This window comes from Erinaceus europaeus, chromosome X (genome assembly GCF_950295315.1).
Source record: "Erinaceus europaeus chromosome X, mEriEur2.1, whole genome shotgun sequence".
In the NCBI taxonomy this organism is placed as follows: domain Eukaryota; kingdom Metazoa; phylum Chordata; class Mammalia; order Eulipotyphla; family Erinaceidae; genus Erinaceus; species Erinaceus europaeus.
Genome location: NC_080185.1, coordinates 5,725,528 through 5,748,457, shown reverse-complemented (window position 1 = coordinate 5,748,457; position 22,930 = coordinate 5,725,528). Strand labels below are relative to the sequence as shown.

General features: G+C 50.6%; 2 protein-coding genes across 2 annotated transcripts; both read left to right on the top strand.

The window, feature by feature from the left end:
* Positions 1-1,434: 1,434 nt before the first annotated feature.
* On the top strand, positions 1,435-2,985 carry LOC103120129 (melanoma-associated antigen 4-like). The gene has a single exon (XM_007530494.2). It carries the CDS (start codon positions 1,485-1,487, stop codon positions 2,523-2,525), a length of 1,041 nt encoding a protein of 346 aa, XP_007530556.1. The 5' UTR covers positions 1,435-1,484; the 3' UTR covers positions 2,526-2,985.
* Positions 2,986-7,656: 4,671 nt separating this feature from the next.
* On the top strand, positions 7,657-22,446 carry LOC132535914 (uncharacterized). The gene is made up of 3 exons (XM_060183465.1): positions 7,657-9,030; positions 9,361-9,556; positions 22,430-22,446. The coding sequence occupies exons 1-3, from the start codon at positions 7,738-7,740 to the stop codon at positions 22,444-22,446; spliced, it is 1,506 nt and encodes a 501-aa protein (XP_060039448.1). The 5' UTR covers positions 7,657-7,737.
* Positions 22,447-22,930: the final 484 nt, after the last annotated feature.

Sequence of the window (22,930 nt, the reverse complement as noted above, 5' to 3'; positions counted from 1 at the left end):
GAGGGGATCCCCAGCCCTGAAGGAGACACAGAGACGACCCTGGGGATTATGAAGACCCCCTATATCCTGAAGTAGTCAAAAATAAGGATACCATGCAGGGAAGGAGGGACAGAGGGCTACATTGTGTATTGACCCACCCCACCCCAAGCTTAAGATGGCGGACTGGGGCAGGAGCAGACTATCAGAGGGGCCTCCAGTCATAAAGGAGATGAGGACCCTGGGGGTATAAACACCCTGTAATCCTAATGGCTAGGAAGCGGAAGAGGGACATCATGGCTGGGAGGGCCTGACCGACAGCTGGAGTGAGGGCAGGCCACTTAGCATCCTGACCCCTCCCCTCTGGGATTAAGGAGGGCTGGGTGAGGAGTAGGGTTTCAAGGCTGCTGAGAGGACCACCCCTAGTCCAGATAGAGACACAGTGAGGACTCTGGGGGTATGAGGATTCCATCTCCCAGAAGAGTCAGGAGGGAGTAAGGTCAGAAGTGGTAGAGGGATGCTATGGCAGGAGAGGGGGAAGGACAGAGGGCAGGAAGGAGGACACATCCCAGACAGGGGTCAGGGGCAGGGTGTCAAAGGGGACTCCATCTCCTGAGGGAGAGTTGGTGAGGACCCTGGGGGTATTAAGAATCCTGCATCCCTGACTGGAGTCAGTAGCAAGAAGCAGTTTCCATGGTAGGAGGGCCATATAGGGTGATAAACTTCCCCTCTGGGCTTAAGGTAGGGGACTGGAGTCAGCAGCACAATCTCAGAGCAGACTGCATCTCCTGAGGGAGAGATGGTGATGACCTCTGTACCTTAGGACAGTGCCTGAAGTGGGATGTGGATACCATGGCAGGAGGGAGGGCATGTCTTGTCCTGACCTTTGACTCTTGAGTCAAAGAGGGGACTAGGGACCAGGAGCAGGGACTCAGAGGGGACCCCAAGTCCTAAGACACTGAGGACCCTGGGTAAAATGAGGGACCTGAATCCTGGAATAAGGTCAGCTGGGAGAAGCCAGGGTGTAGGGGCATATAGTGTTCTGACTTCTGCATCATCAGAAGGGATTTGGGATAGGAGCAGGGCCTTAGGGTTGTAGAGCAGGTGCACAGGAGGGAAGGAGAGACATTGAACCCTTGATCTCAAGGTAGCGGAGAGCCACAGATTCCAACCTATGCAGCTGGGAGATAGGAGGTTCCTGGGAGGGATGATCTGTGGGGTTGTGACTTCTGCGTGGGGCCTGAGAGGGTGGGGGACTTGAGATTGGGAGCAGGTTGTCAGGACAATGAAAGGAGCTCGCTTCTTCCTTCAGGAACTAGGGGACATTTGCCCAGGAGGACGCCTGTGAGGCCCTACGTACCGCAGAGAGCAGTTGGTGAGTTACCTCTGTCACAGCCCCCCCCCCCAAGTCCTGCTCTACAGGGCTCTTACCCACTCCTCTCCTCAGGCCTAGTGTCCTACCTGCCTGTTCGCACATTTCGGCTGGCTTTGTGATCATCACCACCACCATGTCCTCTCACTGTGATCAGGCTGAGCTCCGCAAGATGGAGGAAGACCTTCAAGGCCCAGAAGAGGCCCCAGGCCTAGCTGGGGGGCAGCAGTCAGGTGCAAGGGAAGGAGTATTCTCTTCTTCCTCCTCTGCATCTGCCCTGTCTCCGGACACCCTTCTCAGGGAAGCTGCTACAGGTGTTCCTGGGGCTCTGGAGAGTCCTCCAAGGGCCAGTTGCTCCCCGAGAGCTGCGGCTGACACTGAGTGGCGACAACCCCAGGAGGTGATCACTGACAGCCAGTCAGAAGAGGAAGAGGAGGATGTGGAGGAGGAGGTAGAGAATGCCCACAATCAGCCTGAGGAGGAAGACCCCAGAAACGCAGAAGAGGAGGGAGCAGTTGGTCCCAGGCAGGAGGCAGCAGGAGCCCAGTTCGCCCACTTTCAGGAATTATTGTATACAAAGATGGCCGACCTGGTGTCTTTCCTGCTGAACAAGTACCGCAGGAGGGAGATATCCACCCAGGTCGAGATTCTGAATCAAGTCCTTGATGAGGAGCAGGAGCACTTCCCTCTCATCTTCAGGCAGGCCCGCGAGTGCTTGCAGCTGGTGTTTGGCATCGATGTGCAGGAGGTAGACCCCCCGGGCCTATCCTGGGTCCTGGCTCCCACCCTGGGTCTTACCTACGATGGGTTGACCGAGGCTGAGGACAGTGTGCCCAAGACTGGCCTGCTGGTGATGGTGCTGGGTGTCATCGTCCTGCAGGGCGACTGCGCTTCTGAGGCGGACATGTGGGAATCACTGAATTTGATGGGGCTGAGTGCTGGGAGGGAGCATTACATTTTTGGGGAGCCCCGGGAGCTTCTCACTAATGAGTGGGTGCAGGAGCAGTACCTGGTATACCAGCGGGTGCGCGGCAGCCGGCCTGCCCACTATGAGTTCCTGTGGGGTCCCCGGGCACATGCGGAGACCAGCCGCCAGAGAGTTCTGTATCGTCTGTTCATGGTCTATAGCATGAATCCTGGATGCTTCCTTGCTCTGTCTGGAGAGGAGATTAACTAAGTCTTTGAGCCAACGTGTAGAGTACAAAGTCCTAGGTGGAAGCATCCAGGTTAAGCTGGGAAACCAGTGCAGAGAATATCTTTGGGTTTGTGTTTTCTTTGATATGTTTGATATGTAAACATTTTTCAAATTTTCTTTTAATGGAAGATGTAACTAGCTTTAACATTTAAGTTTGTGGTCCAATTTAAATGGAAGATCAAAATTAATAGATCACACATATACTTCTAATTAGCCAGTTCATCTAAAAGTGTTTTTGCTATTTTGTAAAACAAGTCAGGAAAACCTCATCTTATTTTGTGATCAGGAACTAGAAAACATGGCATTACAACTGGAATTTTCTTGGAAATGTTAAAGAACCTAGCAAGAAATGTACTTGACAAGTAGAAAAATGACTGTACAGGAGAGTTAAATCGTTTTACCTGTTTTATGTTCATTTAGAAATTAAAATATGTTATCTGGACTCGCTTCTGTTATTCATGAAAGTAGAATTTGAGTCTCAATGACTACATCCTCCACTTCATGGCTGGTTTCTCCCCACCCATCCAGTGAGTCTCTCTGTTCTCTGGTGGCCCTGTGTTACTACTGGGGACACTAGGATGAGAGCAGGATGATGGTATGGGGCCCCAGTCTTCTTGGAGACAGGGTGAGAAGACTCCTAAGATGTAAAGAACAAGTGAAGGAAGGGGAAGTGGCTGGGGCTCTAGGTAAGAGAAGTCTGGTGTGAGTGCGCAGTCCAGGGCTCTAGAAATGTGGGGTTGGGCTTCTGTCCAGCGGGGCTGGGGAGTAACCCAGCAGCTACCACAGGGGGTTAAGAAGGACTTTAGTGGGCTTGGTACCTGAGATTGGGAGCTAATGACAAACAGGTGAGTGAGCTACTGGGCGGTCAGAACAGTGCCTTAATATTACCTTATTATTATTAGGTATTATTATTAAATAGGTAGAGAGAGATCTGTAGTCCTACTTCACCACTTGTGAATATTTCTCCTTGCAGGTGGGGGCCAGAGTCTTGAACCCAGGTCCTTGTGTAGCCTTAGCCAGGTGCACCACCGCTTGTCCCTGAACACTGCCTTTTCATAGGTGGGAGATGAAAAAATGCACCAAATCCAAGTTCCTGAGATTCATGGTTCCTCCTAAGAGGTGGAACATGATTCCTAGGGGTACATACTCTGATTAACTTTGTTTACTTGCTGCCAAGGCTTGCTTTGTTTGCTTTGACTTGTCACCAGCACAATTCTGTACTATGAGTGGATAGATATTATATCTATAGCTACATATCATGTGTGTGAGAGGAACAGAGAAGAGTGTTGAAAAATAATCATATTAGGTGCATCTAACTCAGTGCCTGGAAGGACTCTGTTTCCAGTAAGCTATCTGTATATGCCATAGACATAGCTGGATCACTGGGCAAAAACCACTACTGGTTGGGTTGCATTTAAAAAAGAAATGAGCCCTTGTCTACACTGGCAACACAGGACCATTTTGGTTCCTCAGGTATCTTAGTGCAAGATCAAGTGTTACGGTAGTGCCACCACTCGGAGTACCTGTGACTTGCAGGCAGCTTTGGGAACTGACCATAAGGAGGGGAGGGAGGTCTCAGGCTGCTGGGGTTGAGGTTGGGCTGCGGAGGGGAGCGCATAGCAGGCCTGTGAGCCCTGAGGGCTGAGGTGCACACAGAGCTGGCTGCTTTGTGTGGGGCCCTGCCAGAGGATGCTATGCCATGCTTCCCCACAACCCTTCTCCCCTTGTTAGACACAGAAGCCACCACCCTGTCCACTGTGCAGTCAGAGGGTCACATGGGGACCCGTGCGTCTAACAAGAGCAGGAGCTCTGTACTACCTCTGGGCAGTGGAGAGCCAGACTGACCATGGTAGCCTTTCTTGCCTGGAGTCTCCAACAAACATGGTAGCCCAGGGTGGAGGCAGTGGGGTTCTGGGTCAGACAGGGCAGGACCCCTGCCCAATAACTCATGAATGTCTGGGCATGAAAATCCATGTCCATCTCAGACCTCCAGTACACCAGCCAAGGACACTGACAGTCACACCTACGGTTTGTGCTGGTAGGGTTATACGCACATGACACGAGAGTGACTATGTTGATACATACTTTTGTTCCAAAAATACAGATATAGGAGTTTCTCCCTTTATAGATTTTCTCCTAAGTTCAACCTCAAAAGTCACAAAATATGTTGGTATCTGTTATTTTGCTAGGGTTTCTTACGGAAACAGATGGTATTTGGTATTTTATTGTACATGAGTGATGATGTGTACATGACCTGCCACCTGCCTTGGTCACTTCAGAAGATGGATGCAGGATCTTTACAGAACAGAACATGTATTGTACTTTTGCAAAAATTATCAAGAAACTTTATACAAAGATGAGCCAAGAACTGGAATAGACATTTCTCCAAATAAGAGAGGCACATCTAACAGCCCATGAAAACTGAACCCCACAAATCACTACAGAGGTGCAGATTTTGACCAGCATGGGAGAGCACCTCATACCCATTATAGTAGCTACTGTTTAATAAAAGAAGAGGAGGGCTGGGTGGTGGTGCACCTGGTTAAATGTACATGTTGCCATGTGCAATCATCTGGGTTCAAGTCCTACTCCCCAGCTGCGGGGAGGGGTGCTTCATAACAATGAAGCAGATATGCAGTTATCTGTCTTTCTTTTATTCTTCTCTCTCAATTCCTATTTGTCCTATAAAATAAATAGAAGGAGAAACAAAAAATAAAAAGGAAAAAATATGGCTACTGGGAAAGGTGAATATATAATACCAGCACAAATCCCCAGTAACGACTCTGGGGGGGTATTTTTAATTAAAAAAAAGAATAAAATGGTGTATTGTGCCAAAGTAAAAGATTCTGGGGTGTGGGGGACGGTTCATGTCCTGGAACATGATGGCAGAGGAGGATCTAGTGGGGGTTGAGTTGTTAGGTGGAAAACAGAAATGTTACATACATATAAACTACTATATTCTCCTGTAGACTATAAACTATTAATCCCCCAATGAAATAAATAAAAAGAATAAAAATAACACCAGTTGGCAAGGATGAGACTAGAAAATGATACATCACTGTGGAATACAATATGGCAGTTAAGAGTCTCAAACAAAATTAAAACTGATATGATCTAGCGACTCTGCTTCAGAGAATGTACCAAAAATAATTGACAACTGGGTCTGAGGAAGGTATATGTATACCCATGGCTCACAGTGACACTGTTCATGATAGCTAAAATGTGAGAACATCCCAAGTATCTGCCTGTAGATGAGTGGGTAAAAATGGGGTAACAACATACAATGAAGTATTACTTAATCTTAAAAGGAATGCATTGTAACATCTGCCACAGCACAGAATGTCTTTGAGGACACTGCTAAGTGAAATAAGCCTTTTATAAAATGACAACTGTTCTATGATTCCACTTATCTAGGTTACATAGTAGTCACTAAGGGACACCCTCACCCTGGGCCATTCTGACCCAGGATGTCTCACTTGTGCCCAAACCAGAAATGTCCAGATCCCTATAAAAAATCAAAGGCCAGCCACAGGCCTTCCCTGGCTTATGGGTGGGGATGGAGTCAGGGCCTTGGATTCCTACCCTTATGGGGCCTGCTCCCCCCCCATAAAAGTGTCCTGTCAATGCAGCTTCCTGGGCCAGTGGGGGGTGGGAGTGGGTGGGAGGGATGGGTCACAGTCTTTCGGTGGTGGGAACGGTGTTTATGTACACTCCTAGTAAAATGTAGTCATATAAATCACTAGTTAATTAATATGAGGGGGAAAATTAATTCTATGTCTCGAAGTTTTTTTTAAAACACAGACTGAGTCTTTTTAATATATAGGCTGTGTATTTGATATGCGGACTCTCTCAAAAGCCTAGACCAAGTAGATAAGAAGCAACCAATAGCACAGCTATATACAAGATACTGGGTACTGTACAGCAAACCCTAACTAAAAGACTTTTCAAAGTTAACCCAATTACCAAATAATGTGATGATAACATTAACTATCGATTGTCTTTTGGAACCCTAAGACAGCAGGAACCTCACGTCTCCACTATAGAACCTCTACTTCCCCCAGTCCTGGAACCCTTGGATAGGGCCCACTTTCCCGTATGCCTCTCCCAATCCATATAAAATAATATTGCATCTGCTGATCACAACCTAATCAACGCCACAGCTGGCACCTAAACATGCTTCACTTCAGACTGTGTCCAGAGACTTCACGTGTGGAATGACAACCCTTCAGCTTCACTACTCGGGTGAGACCTTTCCTTTCATAGTATACTCTTAATTCTATCCCAGGTGGTTCACTTTCTAACAAAGTCCCAAAACCTAGATATACACCAGTTTCTGTAAGAGAGAGCATATGTTCACACGTATCCATAAACTACTGCAAAATATATACCTGAAAGCAGAAGTACACTAGAGTTTGCAGTGAGTATCCCCCTAACACTTCCTCTCCACTATTCCAAACTTTGGGTCCATGATTGCTCAACAGTTTGTTTGGCTTTGTATGTTAACTCTCTTTTCAGTCACCAGGTTCCAGATGTCATCAGGATGCCGGCCAGGCTTCCCTGGACTGAAGACCCCACCAATGTGTCCTGGAGCTCAGCTTCCCCAGAGACCCACCCTACTAGGGAAACAGAGAGGCAGACTGGGAGTATGGACTGACCAGTCAATGCCCATGTTCAGCGGGGAAGCAATTACAGAAGCCAGACCTCCCACCTTCTGCAACCCATAATTACCCTGGGTCCATGCTCCCAGAGGGGTAGAGAGTGGGAAAGCTATCAGGGGAGGGGGTGGGATATGGAGATTGGGTAGTGGGAATTGTGTGGAGTTGTACCCCTCCTACCCTATGGTTTTGTTAATTTATCCTTTCTTAAATAAAATTTTAAAAAAGTGTCCTGTCAGTAGATGGGAGATGTTCATGGGACTGAAATCACACTGTCCTACTTTCATAAAAGAGGGAAATATGCACCCCTCCCCCGCAACATACATACACACACTTGGTCCTGATTGGTCATGACATCATATGACAAATAAAGAATCTGGTGACTTAAGCAGCTGGTTGCCTCACTACAGAGATTCTAGAACTTGAGGCACAGCCTACACTGGGCATATTGGCTCTGGCCAGAGCCATTTGTGCCTGGAGGCAGCAGTGCGAGTATTTCAGGTAGGAAGTGCCCATGATCTAGAGTAGCAAGTAGCGATATGGAGACTCAGCCGAGTGAGATTTATGGAGTGGATCTGGCCCCATTGAGAGATGGAGAACCAGCCATGGAACTCCCACCTGATTCAAGCCTGGGGCCGAGAGTGGACGCAGGGGATGGTGTGGATATGGGCTTCAGTCAACCTGAAAGCCCACAGTCAAGCTCTGAAGACAACCCAAGAGCAGAGGAGGTGCTTGAGATGGGCGATGCTCCAGTAGTAAAGGCTGAGCCCGTCTCTAAAGACGCCCCATGCCTAGAAGTGGTATCAGGGATGGATAGTGACCAAGTTGTGAGTGCAGGACGAGATGGGGAAGGCAGCCAGCAACCAAATCAGGCCTTGGAATTGGTCTTTGACCAAGCTGAAAGCACAAGTCCAGAGGACACCACACTAACATGCGACATTCTACTGGTAGAAATAGAACAAATTATAAGCGCAGATTCAGGTTCTGAAGATGACCTGACAACAGAGGAGGCTATAGAAATGGCTGGTTACCCAGTTGTGAGCTCAGCCCTAGGCCTTGATGAAGACCAGATACAACAGGAGGCTTTGGACATGGTTGCTCAACAGGTCCTAAGTTCAGGTCTAGGCTTTACGTACAAGCTTCAAATGGAGGTTTGGGAGATAGATGATAGTCATGTAGTAAGTTCAACCCAATCCCCTGAAGACTACCAGACACCAGAGGAAGTTTTTGAGATGGAGGTAGGCCAAGCCATGAGACCAAGGCAGGCTGTGGAGATAGATGGTGACCATCTGGGTCTAGGGCAAGTGCCTGATGACAACCAGGGACAAGAACAGGATTTGAAGATAGATGATGATCAAGTTGTGAGAGCAAGCCAAGATCCCGAAGGCCACCTGAGACAAGAAAATGTCCCGGATATGAGTGACGGACTGGGCCCCGAGGATGACCAGAGTCCAGGGGAGGCTTTAAAGATGGACAGCAACGAAAACATGAGCCCAGACTCACAAACTGGAAACAAACCCTGGCCATGGAAGCCATATCCAGGCAAAGCTAAGCCAGAGGAAAGTAACACCCTGAGCCTGCCTTTCCCTGTTAGGCTCTGGATGGCAGTGGAGGATGAGGCTTTACCCTCCGTGTACTGGAGTGATGAGGGGGACACTATAATCATTGAAGAGCATGAATTCCAGATTAATGTTCTCCAACAAGAAGGCGAAGGGAAGCTGTTTGAAACAGATAGCCTGAAAATCTTCAAACGGCTGATGAGCCTGTATGGCTTCAGAAGGGCACGCTCTAAGATCCCTTCAGTTCACTCTTCCCAGAACAGGAAGATCATGGTAGAGTAAAAACTCTCCCCCTACTCTTGTGCCCTGTTCCTTGACCCCATCCTGGGAGGAGGCCTGGGGGCGGGGAGGACACACAGAGGCAGGGCTCACTTTCTAGGAAGGCTCTTGCCCATGTGAGAGCTAGGAAGTTCATGGGAAGATGGATAAAGCCCTTGACAGTGGAGAGATTCACAGGAATGGTACCCCTTCAGGCAGGAGAGTCTTTTGCAGAACCATTTATGCCATCTCCCCAGCCCTGAAGAGACCTTTTCTCCAAAGCAAGGATTGGGTGGGCAAGGGAACACTGCTTCAAAGTGACTGACTGATTTCCTTTCGTTACAGTTTTACCGCAATTCCAAGTTTAAGAGAGACCAGCCTATGCTTGTTGAGACCATCCAGAAAAAAATCAATGTGGCCAGCTCCTCAGAGATGGCAGAGCCAACTCCAAAGCGAAGAAAGAAGGCAAAAGGCAGCAGACGATCCCCACGACTCCACCAGAAAGATTACATGGAGGAAAATGCCCTGCAGGGAGTCCCAAGTGCTGAGGGACTCAGGGCACCCCAACCCATCCCATTCCCTGAGATCTGCTCGGTGAGCAGTACAGCTGACTGCCCCGGGAACCACAACTACTCTAGGGAGCAGAGTGGCCCAAGTGGGGAGGGGACATCCAGAAGCATCCCCTCTGTGTCCCTGTCAAGGGCCAGAAGGCATGGCTCAGGGCGTGTGTCCAATAGATCCCGAGATTATCCTAATTACGAATCAGTGCTGTCTTTGTACAACACTTGCTATTCCATACTCATGGCCACACTTTCTGCCATGGCTGCCAATAGACGCCCTGAGACCGAGGAGAATAATGCTGATCCTAACCACTCTGTGGGTGATCAGCTCCAGAAAAACCCCAAACCATGAGGCCTGAGCTGTTAATAAAAATGGCTACTCACAAGCCAGAATGTATTTTCATCCCTAATAAAGAAATAGTAGATCTCTATGGGAATAAATAAACATCCTAAAGTGAATCTTCAGTCCATGTCTTTTATTCCCGCCATCCACACGTTTCACAGGTGCCCAGACCAGTGGCCGGACAGACCCGGGCCACCACCAGTGCCCCTGACATGGGAGGGTCTGTCATCAGGGACCTGGTGGGGCCAGGCCCTTTCTGCTGAGCAGCTGAGGCCTTCCATAGAGTGACCCCCAGATACTGAATTACCCCTGCTGCCAGGGACCTCAGGACAGTGTGGTTTGTCTCAGAGCAGCGGGTGGTTCCAGTCAAGTGGGGCTGGAGGGGAGAGTGTCCCCCAGGAAGCAACCTCAGGGAGGACATAGGCTTCCCAGGGAGCCTCACCACTGGGCATGGACCCCAGAGCTGGACTCTGGGATCACTCCTAAAGACATGAGGAGGTAGGTACATCCCCTGATCTGAGAGTCCAGCCAAGATATAGCACAGTGCTGAAGGGAAGCGCCCCAAGCAGTGAGGTGTTGCTGTGGGATGCCCATCTATGTTTTGTACCCTCCTACTGAGAGACTGTGCTGGGGATAGCACAGGTGCAAAGCCCAGTGTGGTCCTGGCTGCATGGACAAAGCAGGCATCCTGGCTGTTGGAGTCTGTAGGGCAGTCACGCCAGAGAGTCAGACCTGGAAGCCACAAGCACCCCAGGAGCACCCAGAACAGGGATGCTGGGATGTACCCCACTGCATTTGTGCCCCCCTCCCACCCATGCCAGGAGGGAAGACATTGCAAGTTCCATGGAAATGGGAGCAAGGCAGGTCCTAGGCAGCACAAAGGAAGCACACTGCACAGTGTGGAAGTTTTTTTTTTTTTTTTTAATAAGGGAACCACACCTGAGGTCTCAGCAGAACAATGGGGCCTCTGTGCATAAGGTTTAAGAAAAGGAGATGGACACAGTCCAGAGAGAGGGAGGAGGATGGCCCTCTCTCTTTGGGCCTCCTTGGAGGACTTTTACCAAGTTTTTCTACATCTTCTATACTATCCTTTCCTCACAACTATAATCTTGGAAGTTTGGACCTTGCACACCTGGTCTGAGTCCGCCACATAATCCTTTCAAGGAGGCCAATGAGGAACACTCAGGGGAGTGACCTGGTGGTCTGGGCATTTCCAGGATCCCAGTTGGCTCCCCCCTCATCGCTGACCATTCCAGAAGTTAGTATCAAGGCTCAGAGCAAGGAGCGTGAGCTTTGCCTCTCCTCAAGGCCCAGTCCTGGCAGCTGTGACCCTGAGCCCAGGGCAGGTCCCCTGGGCCCTGACTCATGTGTGGGCAGGGGGACCCTGCTCAGCACTGGCCAGCAGCTCCCAGGGAACTCCAGAGACTCAACCAGGAACAGCAGATAGGGGCGAGAGGGCAATTGGTGGACCTGCTCCCTGTGAGGGGAGCCCCGGGATGAGGTGCACAGAGATGTCTACCCGGAAGACACCCTGGTTGCCATGCTGTAGTCAGGGGCACCAGCAGCCAATGGGGGTTGGTGATCTCAGTCAGAAACTTGTGCTGCAGGTCAGGCAGTAGGGCAAGCTTCCTCAGTGCTCATACCTCCTCGGGGGACAGGCTGTATGGGCACTGCATCATCTCCCCAATGTCCACCAGCCTTGCGTAGAGAGGAGCATCTATGTCCTACTCCTCCAGTCCACTCCTCAGACGGGGTCCCTGGCAGGGATTTAGGATGCAGCAAAGATCAATGGAGAGGATTCACCTTCTCAAGGACCCACCCAGCGAGGGGCAGAAGCTGGGCAGCAGGTAAGCCTGTCCAGGTGGTAGGTGTAAAAGTAGGTTGTAGACCCCCCCACTGAAGGTCCAGAGGGCAGACAGCATGAGGGCACAGGCCAGGTGCCATGGGGCAGGCAGCAGGTCAGGGAAGGCTTGGAGCCAGGCCCTCCAGATCCAGTTGAGAGTCCCTCCCTTTCCATGGGTTCAGAGTTGAGCACCTGCTATCACCTCACAGCGGCTTAAACTGGTCCCCATTGGTACAGCAGGGCCTGGATGTGGGTGGAGCGTATATCCTGTGTCCCCAGCCGCAGCCACCTCCAAGCCCCAGTCCCTGTGGGTGGGCAATGTGCACCTCCAGCGTATGGTTCTGGTGTACACACAGCAGGGTCTCCAGAGTCTTGACCCCCATTGAGTAAGACTGGTGGGAAGACAGGCAGGAGATCTTTCTGGCCCAGATTCTTGGGACCCAGTTGGCCTAGGCAAAAGCAACAAGGGTGTGAGCCAGCATCCAGCCCTTCCCCCACCGCCCTGAACCAGAGGAAAGAAAGAGAAAGTAGCTCTGACTCTGCTGTCACCTGGATGGCCAGCCCCAGGGCACAAGGGAGGGCTCACAAGGGAGAACCTAGCTCCCCAGATGGTGTCTGCCTTGGCAGGCAGCTGGAGCAAGGCACAGACAGGAGAGAGTGCGGCTTGCAGACAAGGCTAGTAGTTCACAGTCTTAGGCTTTTCCACCCACCCAACCATCCAACCACCCAGCCAGCTGGGGCTGAGGCAGGAGGTGCTGGGCAGTGTTGGGCTCTGCTGCCTCTCCAAAACCCACCTGTCGCAAACAAGATATAAGAGTAAGGACTCACTCAGAGAGCGTATCAGATGCAATGATTCTTTACTTATTTTAGATGCCAGAGAAGGGTCACACAACACACAGTCAACCCGATACCTCTCGTTACTCAGTAGTCCTTCACAGGTAAGACTCACGATGTAGTCACCAGCCGCTGTGTTGCCAGACTAGAGGTCCTTCGTCCACTGGTGCAACCAGATGAACGAGAGTCTCTGGAAGCTGGGAAAACAGCTACTTAGCTTAGCCGCATGTGCTTAAGTTTCCTTAGCAGCACCGGCAGCATCCCGGTTAGTAGTGGTGAAGGCGCTTCATTCAGCTGGTTTCTGAGCCTCTATTTATACTAACTAGCCTCTGGTTTTAAGGTTACATCTTCATTGGCCAATCAGGTTCAGGTTGACGTCTTATCCTATGTATACATATGTCTCTCTGTCTTATCACACTATGCAGGCGCACTATGGTTGCTATGGTTCACATATAGTAATATGTTCACTACTCCACCCCTGACACCTCAGTTCCCAGCAACAAGGTATGGAGGCCCCAATACCTGGCCAAACTGTAGACCTCCCAGGCAGTGAGCTTGGCCTCCGCACCCTCAACTGGACCTTGGGTCCATGCTAAGCCCAGACAGAACACCTCACAGGTGGGCTCAGGCTCCACGTGGTGGTGAGGACAGGCAACCCAGAACCCAGACCCCATAGCCTAACGTGAGAGCTAAACATCATCAGGGGCTGGGCCAGCACCACACTCTGCCCCTAGGCCAGGGTCGTGGACACCTGTCACTGCCAGGAGCCTCAACTGGGGGACAGGGCTTCCCTGATGAGAGCTACCTGAGAAGAAAGGCAGGCTGGTGAGGGCCTCTGCCCCTGGTCCCCGGAGTACCTGCTTTGGGGCCTTGAGAGGAGGGGGACTCTGTGGGCCTCAGCTTCTGGCATGTACAGAAACAAAAGGGCTGGTGAGGAAGGAGGGATCACAGGGCAGCTCGGTGTTAGAAGCAGTAGTTTTAAGGAATGTTAGAAGTCATTTTAAAAGTTCTCTTTCATGCAGTTATTCGTTAAGTGCTTTTAGTATAAGTTGTTGGTGGTGAGAGATAGAAAATTCCTTTCCCTTTGTCCCTTAAGGAACAAGACTTAATTAGTAAGCCACTGGTTGAAAGGAATAGGACTTAATTAGTAAGCCACCAGTTGAAAGGAACAGGACCTAATTAGTAAGCCACCGGTTGTTTACCCAGAATCAGTAAGCCACCGGATGTTTACCGAAACCCTGCAAACAGACAAAGCTTATCAGGGCCTTTGCACTAGGAAATTATTTTCTAGGAAGGGGCCGCTGATGGCGGGGGGGGGGGGGGGGATGTGGTGACCCTACCTGGCTAGATTCTATTGGTTGTGTGACTTTGCAATGTTTGAAATTAGCCCGTGCTTTGCTTTGAATGGATCATGCTTTTGCTAAGTTTGAAATGATTGGATTTTGTGTTTGCTATAGCCTGTTATTGGATGTAGGTAGATAAGGTGATGTGTTCCCCCTCCCTGAGTGTAGTCTGAATTCCTATAAATTGTGTGGTTTGAGCCTTGTTCAGGGTCGAGCTTGGTGGACTGCCGCCGGTCACCATCTTGGCTCGGATTGCAATTCGTAAATAAACATCTTTTGCTTCCTCTTAGTGGATGGTGGTTTGATTTTGCGCCGTAACATTTGGAGGCCCCAGTGAGATCTCCGAGGACAGAGATCCCCGAGGACGCCCCATCCTGGGTCTGGACCCTAGGCAGCCTTGGAAGCCCGGCGCCGGTAAGTCAGGCCTGATTTTAGTGCACGGTACCATTTTGTGTTTTGTTTCTGCGGATTGGGGAGAGGCTTGCGGATTGCGGGACGCCGCGTTAATCCCAACCTCAGCACCGGAGGCGACGGCCTCTCCGTGGCAGCCAGGTTGCCAACCGCTTCAGGAGGAAGTAGGTTGAGGTCCTGGGGGAGCAGAAAGGGACCGGCTGGCCAGCTGTCTAGCTCCTGAATTAGCTGGGTGAGGCCCAGGACTGAAGTTTGACAGACTGTAGGGCCGCGGAATGACAGGTCAGGCACCAGCACATAACCAGGTCAGGCAGGAGGACTGAGGTCCTCGCTCAGTCAGGGGACTGGGGTTTGGTGCTGGTTTGATGGTTTTGCAGCTGCCAGTAAGGGCTGCGAAGGGGACCCGCACCGCCCAGGAGGGCTAGGGGCTTTTTGTGGCACGATTAGCTCCTACTGTCTGGCCCCGCTGCCAGCAGCGGCCCCAAGGGGGGAGCTGTCGTGGCAGGACTGGCTCTCCTTCTCTGTGGCTGTCTCTCTCTCTCTCTCCCACTCCCTCTCCCTCTCCCTCTCCCTCTCTCTCTCTCTCTACTGTTTGTTTGTGGCCTCTGCTCTTCTCTATCTTAGTAGCGGTGGCTGGTCAGGTAATCACCCTCCTCTTGACTAAATGAATGCCTTGATGTGACTGCTTGTGTGCGTGTTGTAGGAACTCCATACGGCCCAGATAAGGGAGAAGGTCCCAAGTGGACACCCTTTGGGTTAGTTGGAAAAGTGTGTGAGAGTGAGAGAACGGTGTGCCAGCCGGCTGTAAGAGGAAGTATGAAAGGAACCCGTGGAATCCGGGCCACGCCGACGTGGAATCCGGGGTGTTAGGTATTGTCTAGACATTTGTTAATATCAAATTGATTAAGCACGCTTGTTTGTCTGTGTGTGTCTTGTCTGTCAGTCTGTGTTTCGTGTTCACTTACTTTCACTTTGCAGGAATGGGCCAGGCGGCATCTACCCCACTGGACCTGGTGACTGGGCACATGGGTGAAGTTAAGGCCCAAGCTCATAGTTTGGGGGTAGGAGTGCGTAAATATAAACTCATGACTTTTTGTTCCTCAGAGTGGCCCACCTTCCAGGTAAGATGTGTTTCTGTGTTTTTTTGTGTCCCTGTGTCTTTTTGGTCAACATTAGAAAATCATCTCAGAGCGACGGGAGACCAGATTTGGTTCCGGCCTGAAGTTGCCAGCTGAATTTTGCCTTGTGTTTGTCTCTCTTTTAAGCCTGGGTAGCAGAACCATGTCCTCAGGCTGGCCCAGGCAGGACCCTGAGGGCGCCACCCCGCCCGCACAGGAGTCAGGCGGGCTGGTCGCAGCAGGGGCCTGGAGCCTGGCCAGGCAGCAGCTCTAGTGCAGGGGCTACACCCTGCCCTGCCTCGGTGTGGCTGTCACCCGGGACGGGCCCATGGGTGCAGACGGGTGCGAGTGCTGGTGTGTGTGTGGCTTTACCCATGCCCCCGGAGCTGACTGGAGCTGTCTGGAAACTGTCCTTGGTCCTCTTGGGCTCCTCATGGAGAGAAGCTGAAAGAATTTGTTTATTCCTCCTTGTTTTTGTTTTTTTTTAGGGCTAGTTAAGGTTGTCCTAGGAGCTGTGGGTTAAAAGAAAAATCTTAGTGTATAAATGTGAGATGTTTCATCTTGAAAACTGTGTGAGTGCAGATCTGAATTTGTGTTTGACCAGATATGTTGCTAAGATGTGTCTGTACTGGTTAAAAGCTGTTTTTTTCCCTTAAGCAATCAGCCCAGATATATAAATGATAAAAAGGTGACTATGATATGTCTTACATGTTTATATGTGTGTTTTAGGTTTGTTTTTGTGGCCTGAGAAACGTTAATCTTAAGGTTAAAAGTGTAAGTAACTTTAAAGCTGCATTCTTATCAAAGTTTTTTTTAAGAAAAAGAGTTTTCAATACAGTTCTTATGTGGTAATATAAGGGTAAAAATTAATTTGCTAGGGCAGCTAAAGATTTAAAGTCTTAAGTATTTAATGTGACAATTCATCTTCTCCAAATTGATATGCAAATTATCTATGTATTTAACTGATATTGGTCCACAGTAAATTTGGCATTTGTCTGACACTGGAACTGTTTTGAGAAGTCACTAGTATGTGTTAACTCTCTAAGTAATTAGAGTTTGTTTAAAGTTTAAAAATTAGTTAAACTGAATTTGGTTTAGAGATCCTGGTTATGGGGATTGCTACAGGAGGTTAAAAAGATAACTTTTAAATGTATGCTCTTTAAAATTCAAACAGAGCCTCTCAAGTTAGGTATAACACACTGAAGATATGTCTCTATCTCCTGTGGAAAATGGCAGAAAGGTTATTGACATGTAAAAGTTTAAAAATACCTTCTCAACTAAAGAAATAGAACTGGCTTAGGTGAGTGAAAAATAACACAGTGGTTATATTAATGATTTTCTAGCCTGAGGCTTTTGCTCTGGCTTTCCTCTTTATATCTTTCTGCTTTTAAAAATTATACTATACTGGTATATATGTTTGTTAAAAAGGCCTTCTAAAATTATATAGAGATGTATAGGCCAATTCTGGTCATTAGATTGTCAATTTTGGTAAACTCCTAATTTGGCTTTGTATGTCTTACTGGTTACAAATGTACAAGTACAGCAGTGATACCCCTTCAATCATACTGCCAGATTCTCTTAGGGGGTTTCCAAGGGGCAGTAAAATGGCCCACAAATTTCTCTAAGGTAAATAAAATGGCACTAAATTTGGCCTTTTGTTGCTCAAATCTGCCCCAGGTGTTAGAAAAAAGTTACAGAAGACAGAAAGATTTAAAGAAAAGTTGAGAGATTGCTCAGAGAGATTTTAAGAAGTTGGTAAATGTTTTGACATTAGACTTTGAAAAGAAAGAAAGAGAAAGTTGGGACAGTGCCCAGAGGGAAAAGAAAAGTCAGAAAGATGGGGCTAAGGGTAGAGAAAGATCAGTGATGTTACTGCAAAGAAAAAAGGACACTGGAAGAAAGGCTGTTTTATTAACAAGCCATTTAGACTGCTTGTGGATGAACTTAAAGGCATAAGCCGGGGAGTGCTGACCCAAAACCTTGGGCCATGGCACAGACCCGCTGCCTATTTGTCAAATATTTGGCCCAGTGGCTGCTGGATGGACAAAAATGACTGAGGACAATAGCACCTGTGGCACAGCTGGTAAGGAAAGCAGAGAAGCAATCACTGGGGCAAGTCCAATGCCCACCTAACCTGCTACCAAGTTCTGTTCCTAGACCAGCCATGAGTGAAATTCAGTGCTGAACTCTGCCACCCTGATGTTGTAGACGGATCCTGAGGCTCCCCGCAAAAACATGACTGCCAAGGGGTATGCCTTTGCTACATGGCGTGTGCATGGAGCACATGGAGAGGGAAGATTCCTGACTCCCACCGGGAAGATGATCCAGCACAAGGAACCTACTGGAGGCCGCATGGACCCTGCAAGAAGCAGCCGTGACCCATTGTTCCGGACATCAGAAGAGAAACTGGAGGGCAGATGAAGCCACTTGTGCAGCTACACAGCAAGCAGGGCCAGCCTTGGCATTGATTCTACTAGACTCCCTGCTTCAAAGGACCCTGGATACAGTAAGGAGAAAGATAAGATGGGTGAGAGATTAGGACTAGAAACTAAATAGATTTTACAGAAGTAAAATCAGAGACTTTTGGGTTTAAGTACTTGCTGATATCTATAGACACATTTTCAGGTTGGGTAGAGGTTTACCCAATAAAGTATGGGGGGGCATAGATGGTGAGCAAGAAAATTTTAGATAAAATAGTGCCCAGGTGGAGAGTTGCCTCTCACTATTGGTTCTGGTAAGCAGACATTCACTGTTTTTGTGTCTCAGTTAGTGGCCCGAGAAATGGGAACAAATTGGAAATTTCATTGTGCTAATGGACCCCATAGCTCTGGGCAGAGAAAGAGAGAGATAACTTAGACCCTGAAGGAGACTTTAACTAAATTAACCCTTGAAACTGATGGGGGATGGGTACCACTGCTGCCCCTGGCTCTTCTGAGAGTGTACTGTTTGCTATTTGTAAACTAACTGTCTCCCTCTGAAATGGCTTTTGGCAGACTGCTGCTGTCATGATCTGTGATGCTTTTGTCTCTGATCCATCCCAGAACTGTTACCAAGTTCTTACAGATCTCCAGCCTATATTGCAGGACAAATTAGAATGTTGTGCTACGAGCCTTTGGGAAACACCTTATATCGTGATCCTGAGTACACCAACTGCTGCAAAGGTTGCCGGAAAGTGCCACTAGATTCATCACACTTGTTTGAAGAGGGCAGTTGCTGAGCCCACTGAAACAGAGGACTCTTAAGATAATGGTTCTTAGAACCGGGTATGCTGATGCTTCAACAGAAAGAGAAGATGAAGATGAATCAAGGATTTGATTCTTAGCCAAGACTAGTGGGGAATATTAGAAGCAGTAGTTTTAAGGAACGTTAGAAGTCATTTTAAAAGTTCTCTTTCATGCAGTTATTCGTTAAGTGCTTTTAGTATAAGTTGTTGGTGGTGAGAGATAGAGAAAATTCCTTTCCCTTTGTCCCTTAAGGAACAAGACTTAATTAGTAAGCCACTGGTTGAAAGGAATAGGACTTAATTACTAAGCCACCGGTTGAAAGGAACAGGTCCTAATTAGTAAGCCACTGGTTGTTTACCCAGAATCAGTAAGCCACCGGATGTTTACCAAGACCCTGCAAACAGACAAAGCTTATCAGGGCCTTTGCACTAGGAAATTATTTTCTAGGAAGGGGCCGCTGATGGCGGGGGGATGTGGTGACCCAACCTGGCTAGATTCTATTGGTTGTGTGACTTTGCAATGTTTGAAATTAGCCCGCACTTTGCTTTGAATGGATCATGCTTTTGCTAAGTTTGAAATGATTGGATTTTGTGTTTGCTATAGCCTGTTATTGGATGTAGGTTGATAAGGTGATGTGTTCCCCCTCCCTGAGTGTAGTCTGAATTCCTATAAATTGTGTGGTTTGAGCCTTGTTCAGGGTCGAGCTTGGTGGACTGCCGCCGGTCACCATCTTGGCCCAGATTGCAATTCGTGAATAAACATCTTTTGCTTCCTCTTAGTGGATGGTGGTTTGATTTCGCCCTGTAACACTCGGCAGGCAGGAATGGATGTAGGGCCAGCCCCTGCAGGCTGAGAGCAGGAGCCCCTGCAGCCAGTGCTCCAGGTCACACGGCAGCCAGGAGGGAGGGTGGGCACGGGTGTGGTCTGGCGCCCACAGGTGGAGGGCAGACACCCCTCCCAGGTGCAGGTTGGCCGTGAGGGTCCCGGGCAGGGGCAGGAGGAGGGGGCAGACCGGGGGGGGGGGGGGGGGGGGGGGGGGGGGGGGGGGGGGGTCTCAGCCCCAGGGTGAGGCATCCTGCCTGGAGGTGAAGGCTCCACATTGAGGCGGTGGCTGCGCCAGTGAAAGCGTGGGGTCCCTTGTCCCTTGGGGCGGGTCCCTTGGGGCTGGTCAGCTGGGGGACCATCCACCACGCCTATAGGGACCGCCCCCCTACCCCGACAGCAGGGTCAGGGGCTCCCCAGCCCTCCGCCCCAGGAGACACACCGCAGGCCTGTCCACAGCACTGGGGCCAGCCCAGTCCCCGGCGGTGCTACCTGTGCTCAGGGTCAGAGTCCGCGAGGACATGGGACCGGTAAAGAACAGGCATGGGAGGTCCCGGGCACTTCCGCGTTTGCGGCCCCGCAGGTGGACTCCACCTTTCTACGTCACGCACGGGACATCAGTAGCTTGCGCGGGGGTCGCAGGAATCATAGGGCTCGAACCTGGGAGGCTGCGCATACGTGAAAGCCGGCTTAGGTCAGCACTCAGAAGCGTTGCTAGGAGCCGGCCCCCATGAAGTGCGAGGAGAGACAGTAGTTGGGGAGGTGGAAAGGCTGTGAGCAGCTGTGGGCGGGGCTATGAGCGAGATAGGGTGGGGCTGTGAGCAGGATGGGGCGGGGCTGTGAGCAAGAAATATGGGCGGGGCTACAGCAAGTTGTGGGCGGGATTGTGAGCAGGGTGGCATGGGGCTATGAGCAAGAGCTGTGGGTGGGGATGTGAGCAGGTTGAGGTCCGGGCTCTGAGTAAGCTGGGGGCGGTGCTGTGAGCGAAATGGGGTGGGGCTTGAGCAAAAATATGGGCGGGGCTATGGGAAGTTGTGGGCGGGATTGTGAGCACAGTTGGGCGGAGCTATGAGTGTGAACTGTGGGTGGAGCTGTGAGCAGGGTGTGATCACCGCACTGAGTAGGCTGGGTCTGGGCTGTGAGCGAGAAATATGGGTGGTGCTATGGGAAGTTGTGGGCGGGGTTTTGAGCAGGGTGGGGCGGGGCTATGAGTGAGTAGTGGGTGAAGTTGTGAAAAGGGTGAGGGTGCGGCTCTGAGTAGGCTGGGAACTGGGCTGTAAGCAGGCTGGGGTGGGGCTGTGAGCAAGAAATATAGGCGGGGCTATGGGAAGTTGTGGGTGGGGTTAGCAGGGTGAGTGAGCTGTGGTGGTTCTGTGAGCAGGGTGGGGGCGGGGCTCTGAGTAGTCTTGGGGCGGGGCTGTGAGCAGAATGGGGTTGGGTACTGAGGAAGAAATATGGGCGGGGCTATGAGTGAGAGTTGTGGGTGGTGCTGTGAGCAGGGTGAGGGTGCGGCTCTGTAAGCAGGATGGGGTGGGGCTGTGAGCCAGAAATATGGGCGGGGCTATGGGAAGTTGTGGGTGGGGTTGTGAGCAGGGTGAGTGAGCTGTGGATGGTTCTGTGAGCAGGGGGCGGGGCTTTGAGCAGGGGGCAGGTCTCTGAGTATTCTGGGTGCGGGGCTGTGAGTAGAATGGGGCTGGGCTCTGAGCAAGAAATATGGGCGGGGCTGTGGAAAGTTGTGGGCGGGATTGTGAGCAGGGTCTGGCAGGGCTATGAGTGAAAGTTGTGGGTGGGGATGTGAGCCGGGTGAGGGCAGAGCTCTGAGTAGGCTAGGGGTGGTGCTGTGAGTGAGATGGAGTGGGTCTTGAGCAAAAAATATGAGCGGGGCTATGAGAAGTTGTGGGTGGGGCTGTGAGCAGAGTGGGTTGGGGCTGTGAGCAGAGTGGGTTGGGGCTGTGAGATTGGGAGAGGCTGTGAGCAGTGTGGATGGAGGCAGGGCTATTTGAGTTGTGGGCAGGGTTGTGAGCAAGGTGTTGTGGTGCTATGGGTGAGCTGTGGGTGGTTTTGTGATCAGGGTGGGGTGTGACTCTGAGTAGTCTGAGGGTGGGGCTGTGGGTAGGATGAGGTGAGGCTGTGAGCAAGAAATATGGGCGGGGCTATGGGAAGTTATGAGCGGGGTTGTGAGCACAGTGTGGCTGGGCTATGAGCGAGAGCTGTGGGTGGGGCTGTGAACAGGGTGGGTGGGGCTTTGAGAAAGATTGGGTGAGGCTATGAGCATTTTGGAAGCGGGGGCTATGTGAGTTGTGGGCGGGGCTGTGAGCAGGGTGGTGTGGGGCTATGAATGAGCTGTTGATGGTTCTGTGAGCAGGGTGGGGCAGCAAGAAATATGGGGGGGCTATGGGAAGTTGTAGGTGGGTTGTGAGCATGGTGGGGCAGGTTGTGAGCGAGAGCTGTGGGTAGGGCTTTGAGCAGGGTGGGATAGGCAGTGAGCAAGAAATATGGGTGGGGTGTTGGGCATTAAGCCAGCTCCCCCTGTTCCACCCTGCATTCCTGATACTATTGCCTATTTACATAATCATTGTTTTTCCCATTCCATTCCTTTGATCTATTTTCTACCTCGAGACCCTCCCCGCATGCAGGGTAACATTAATCCCACCAGATAAAACCTTCGCAAAGGTTGCTGAGGAACTTTACCTTCCCAGCTCGCTTTTGGCTTTCTCCACCCCCGTTTCCTATCCATTTCCGTTTCTGACTTGCCACTTCCGGTTCTATCCTATAAAAGCCTTGTCTCTGATCAAAAAAGGTATTGCATTACTACTCCACCACGAGTTCAAGAATCTCTGCGTTGCTGAGTGAGTAGTAGCCCAGGCTGACTCCAGTCAAGTTCATTCCAACCCAGAGAGCGCTCACCCGGGGAAGAGGCACCCCAACGCTAGCCCTAGCCCGGCAGCAGGGCTATGATAAGTTGTGGGCGAGGTTGTGAGAAGGGTGGGGTGGGGCTATGAGAGATGTGGGTGGGGCTTTGAACAAGGTGAGGTGGCTGTGAACAGGGTGGGGGCAGGGCTGTGAGCGAGGAATATGAGTGGGGTTATGGAAAGTTGTGGGTGGATTGTGAGCAGGGTGGGGGCAGGGCTCTAAGTAGGCTGGGGGAATGGTTGTGAGCGAGATGGGGTGGGGCTGTGAGTGGGCGGGGTTGTCAGCAGGGTGGGACGGAGCTATGTGTGAGCTGTGGATGGGGCTGTGTGCAGGGTGGGGCGGGGTCTGAGTAGGCTTGGGGCAGAGCTGTGAGCAGATTGGGTGGAGATGTAATCAAGAAATATGGGTGGGGCTATGGGAGGTGTGGGCGGGGTTTTGAGTAAGGTGAGGATGGCTGTGAGTGAGAGCTGTGGGTGGGGCTGTGACCAGGGTGGTGGCGGGGCT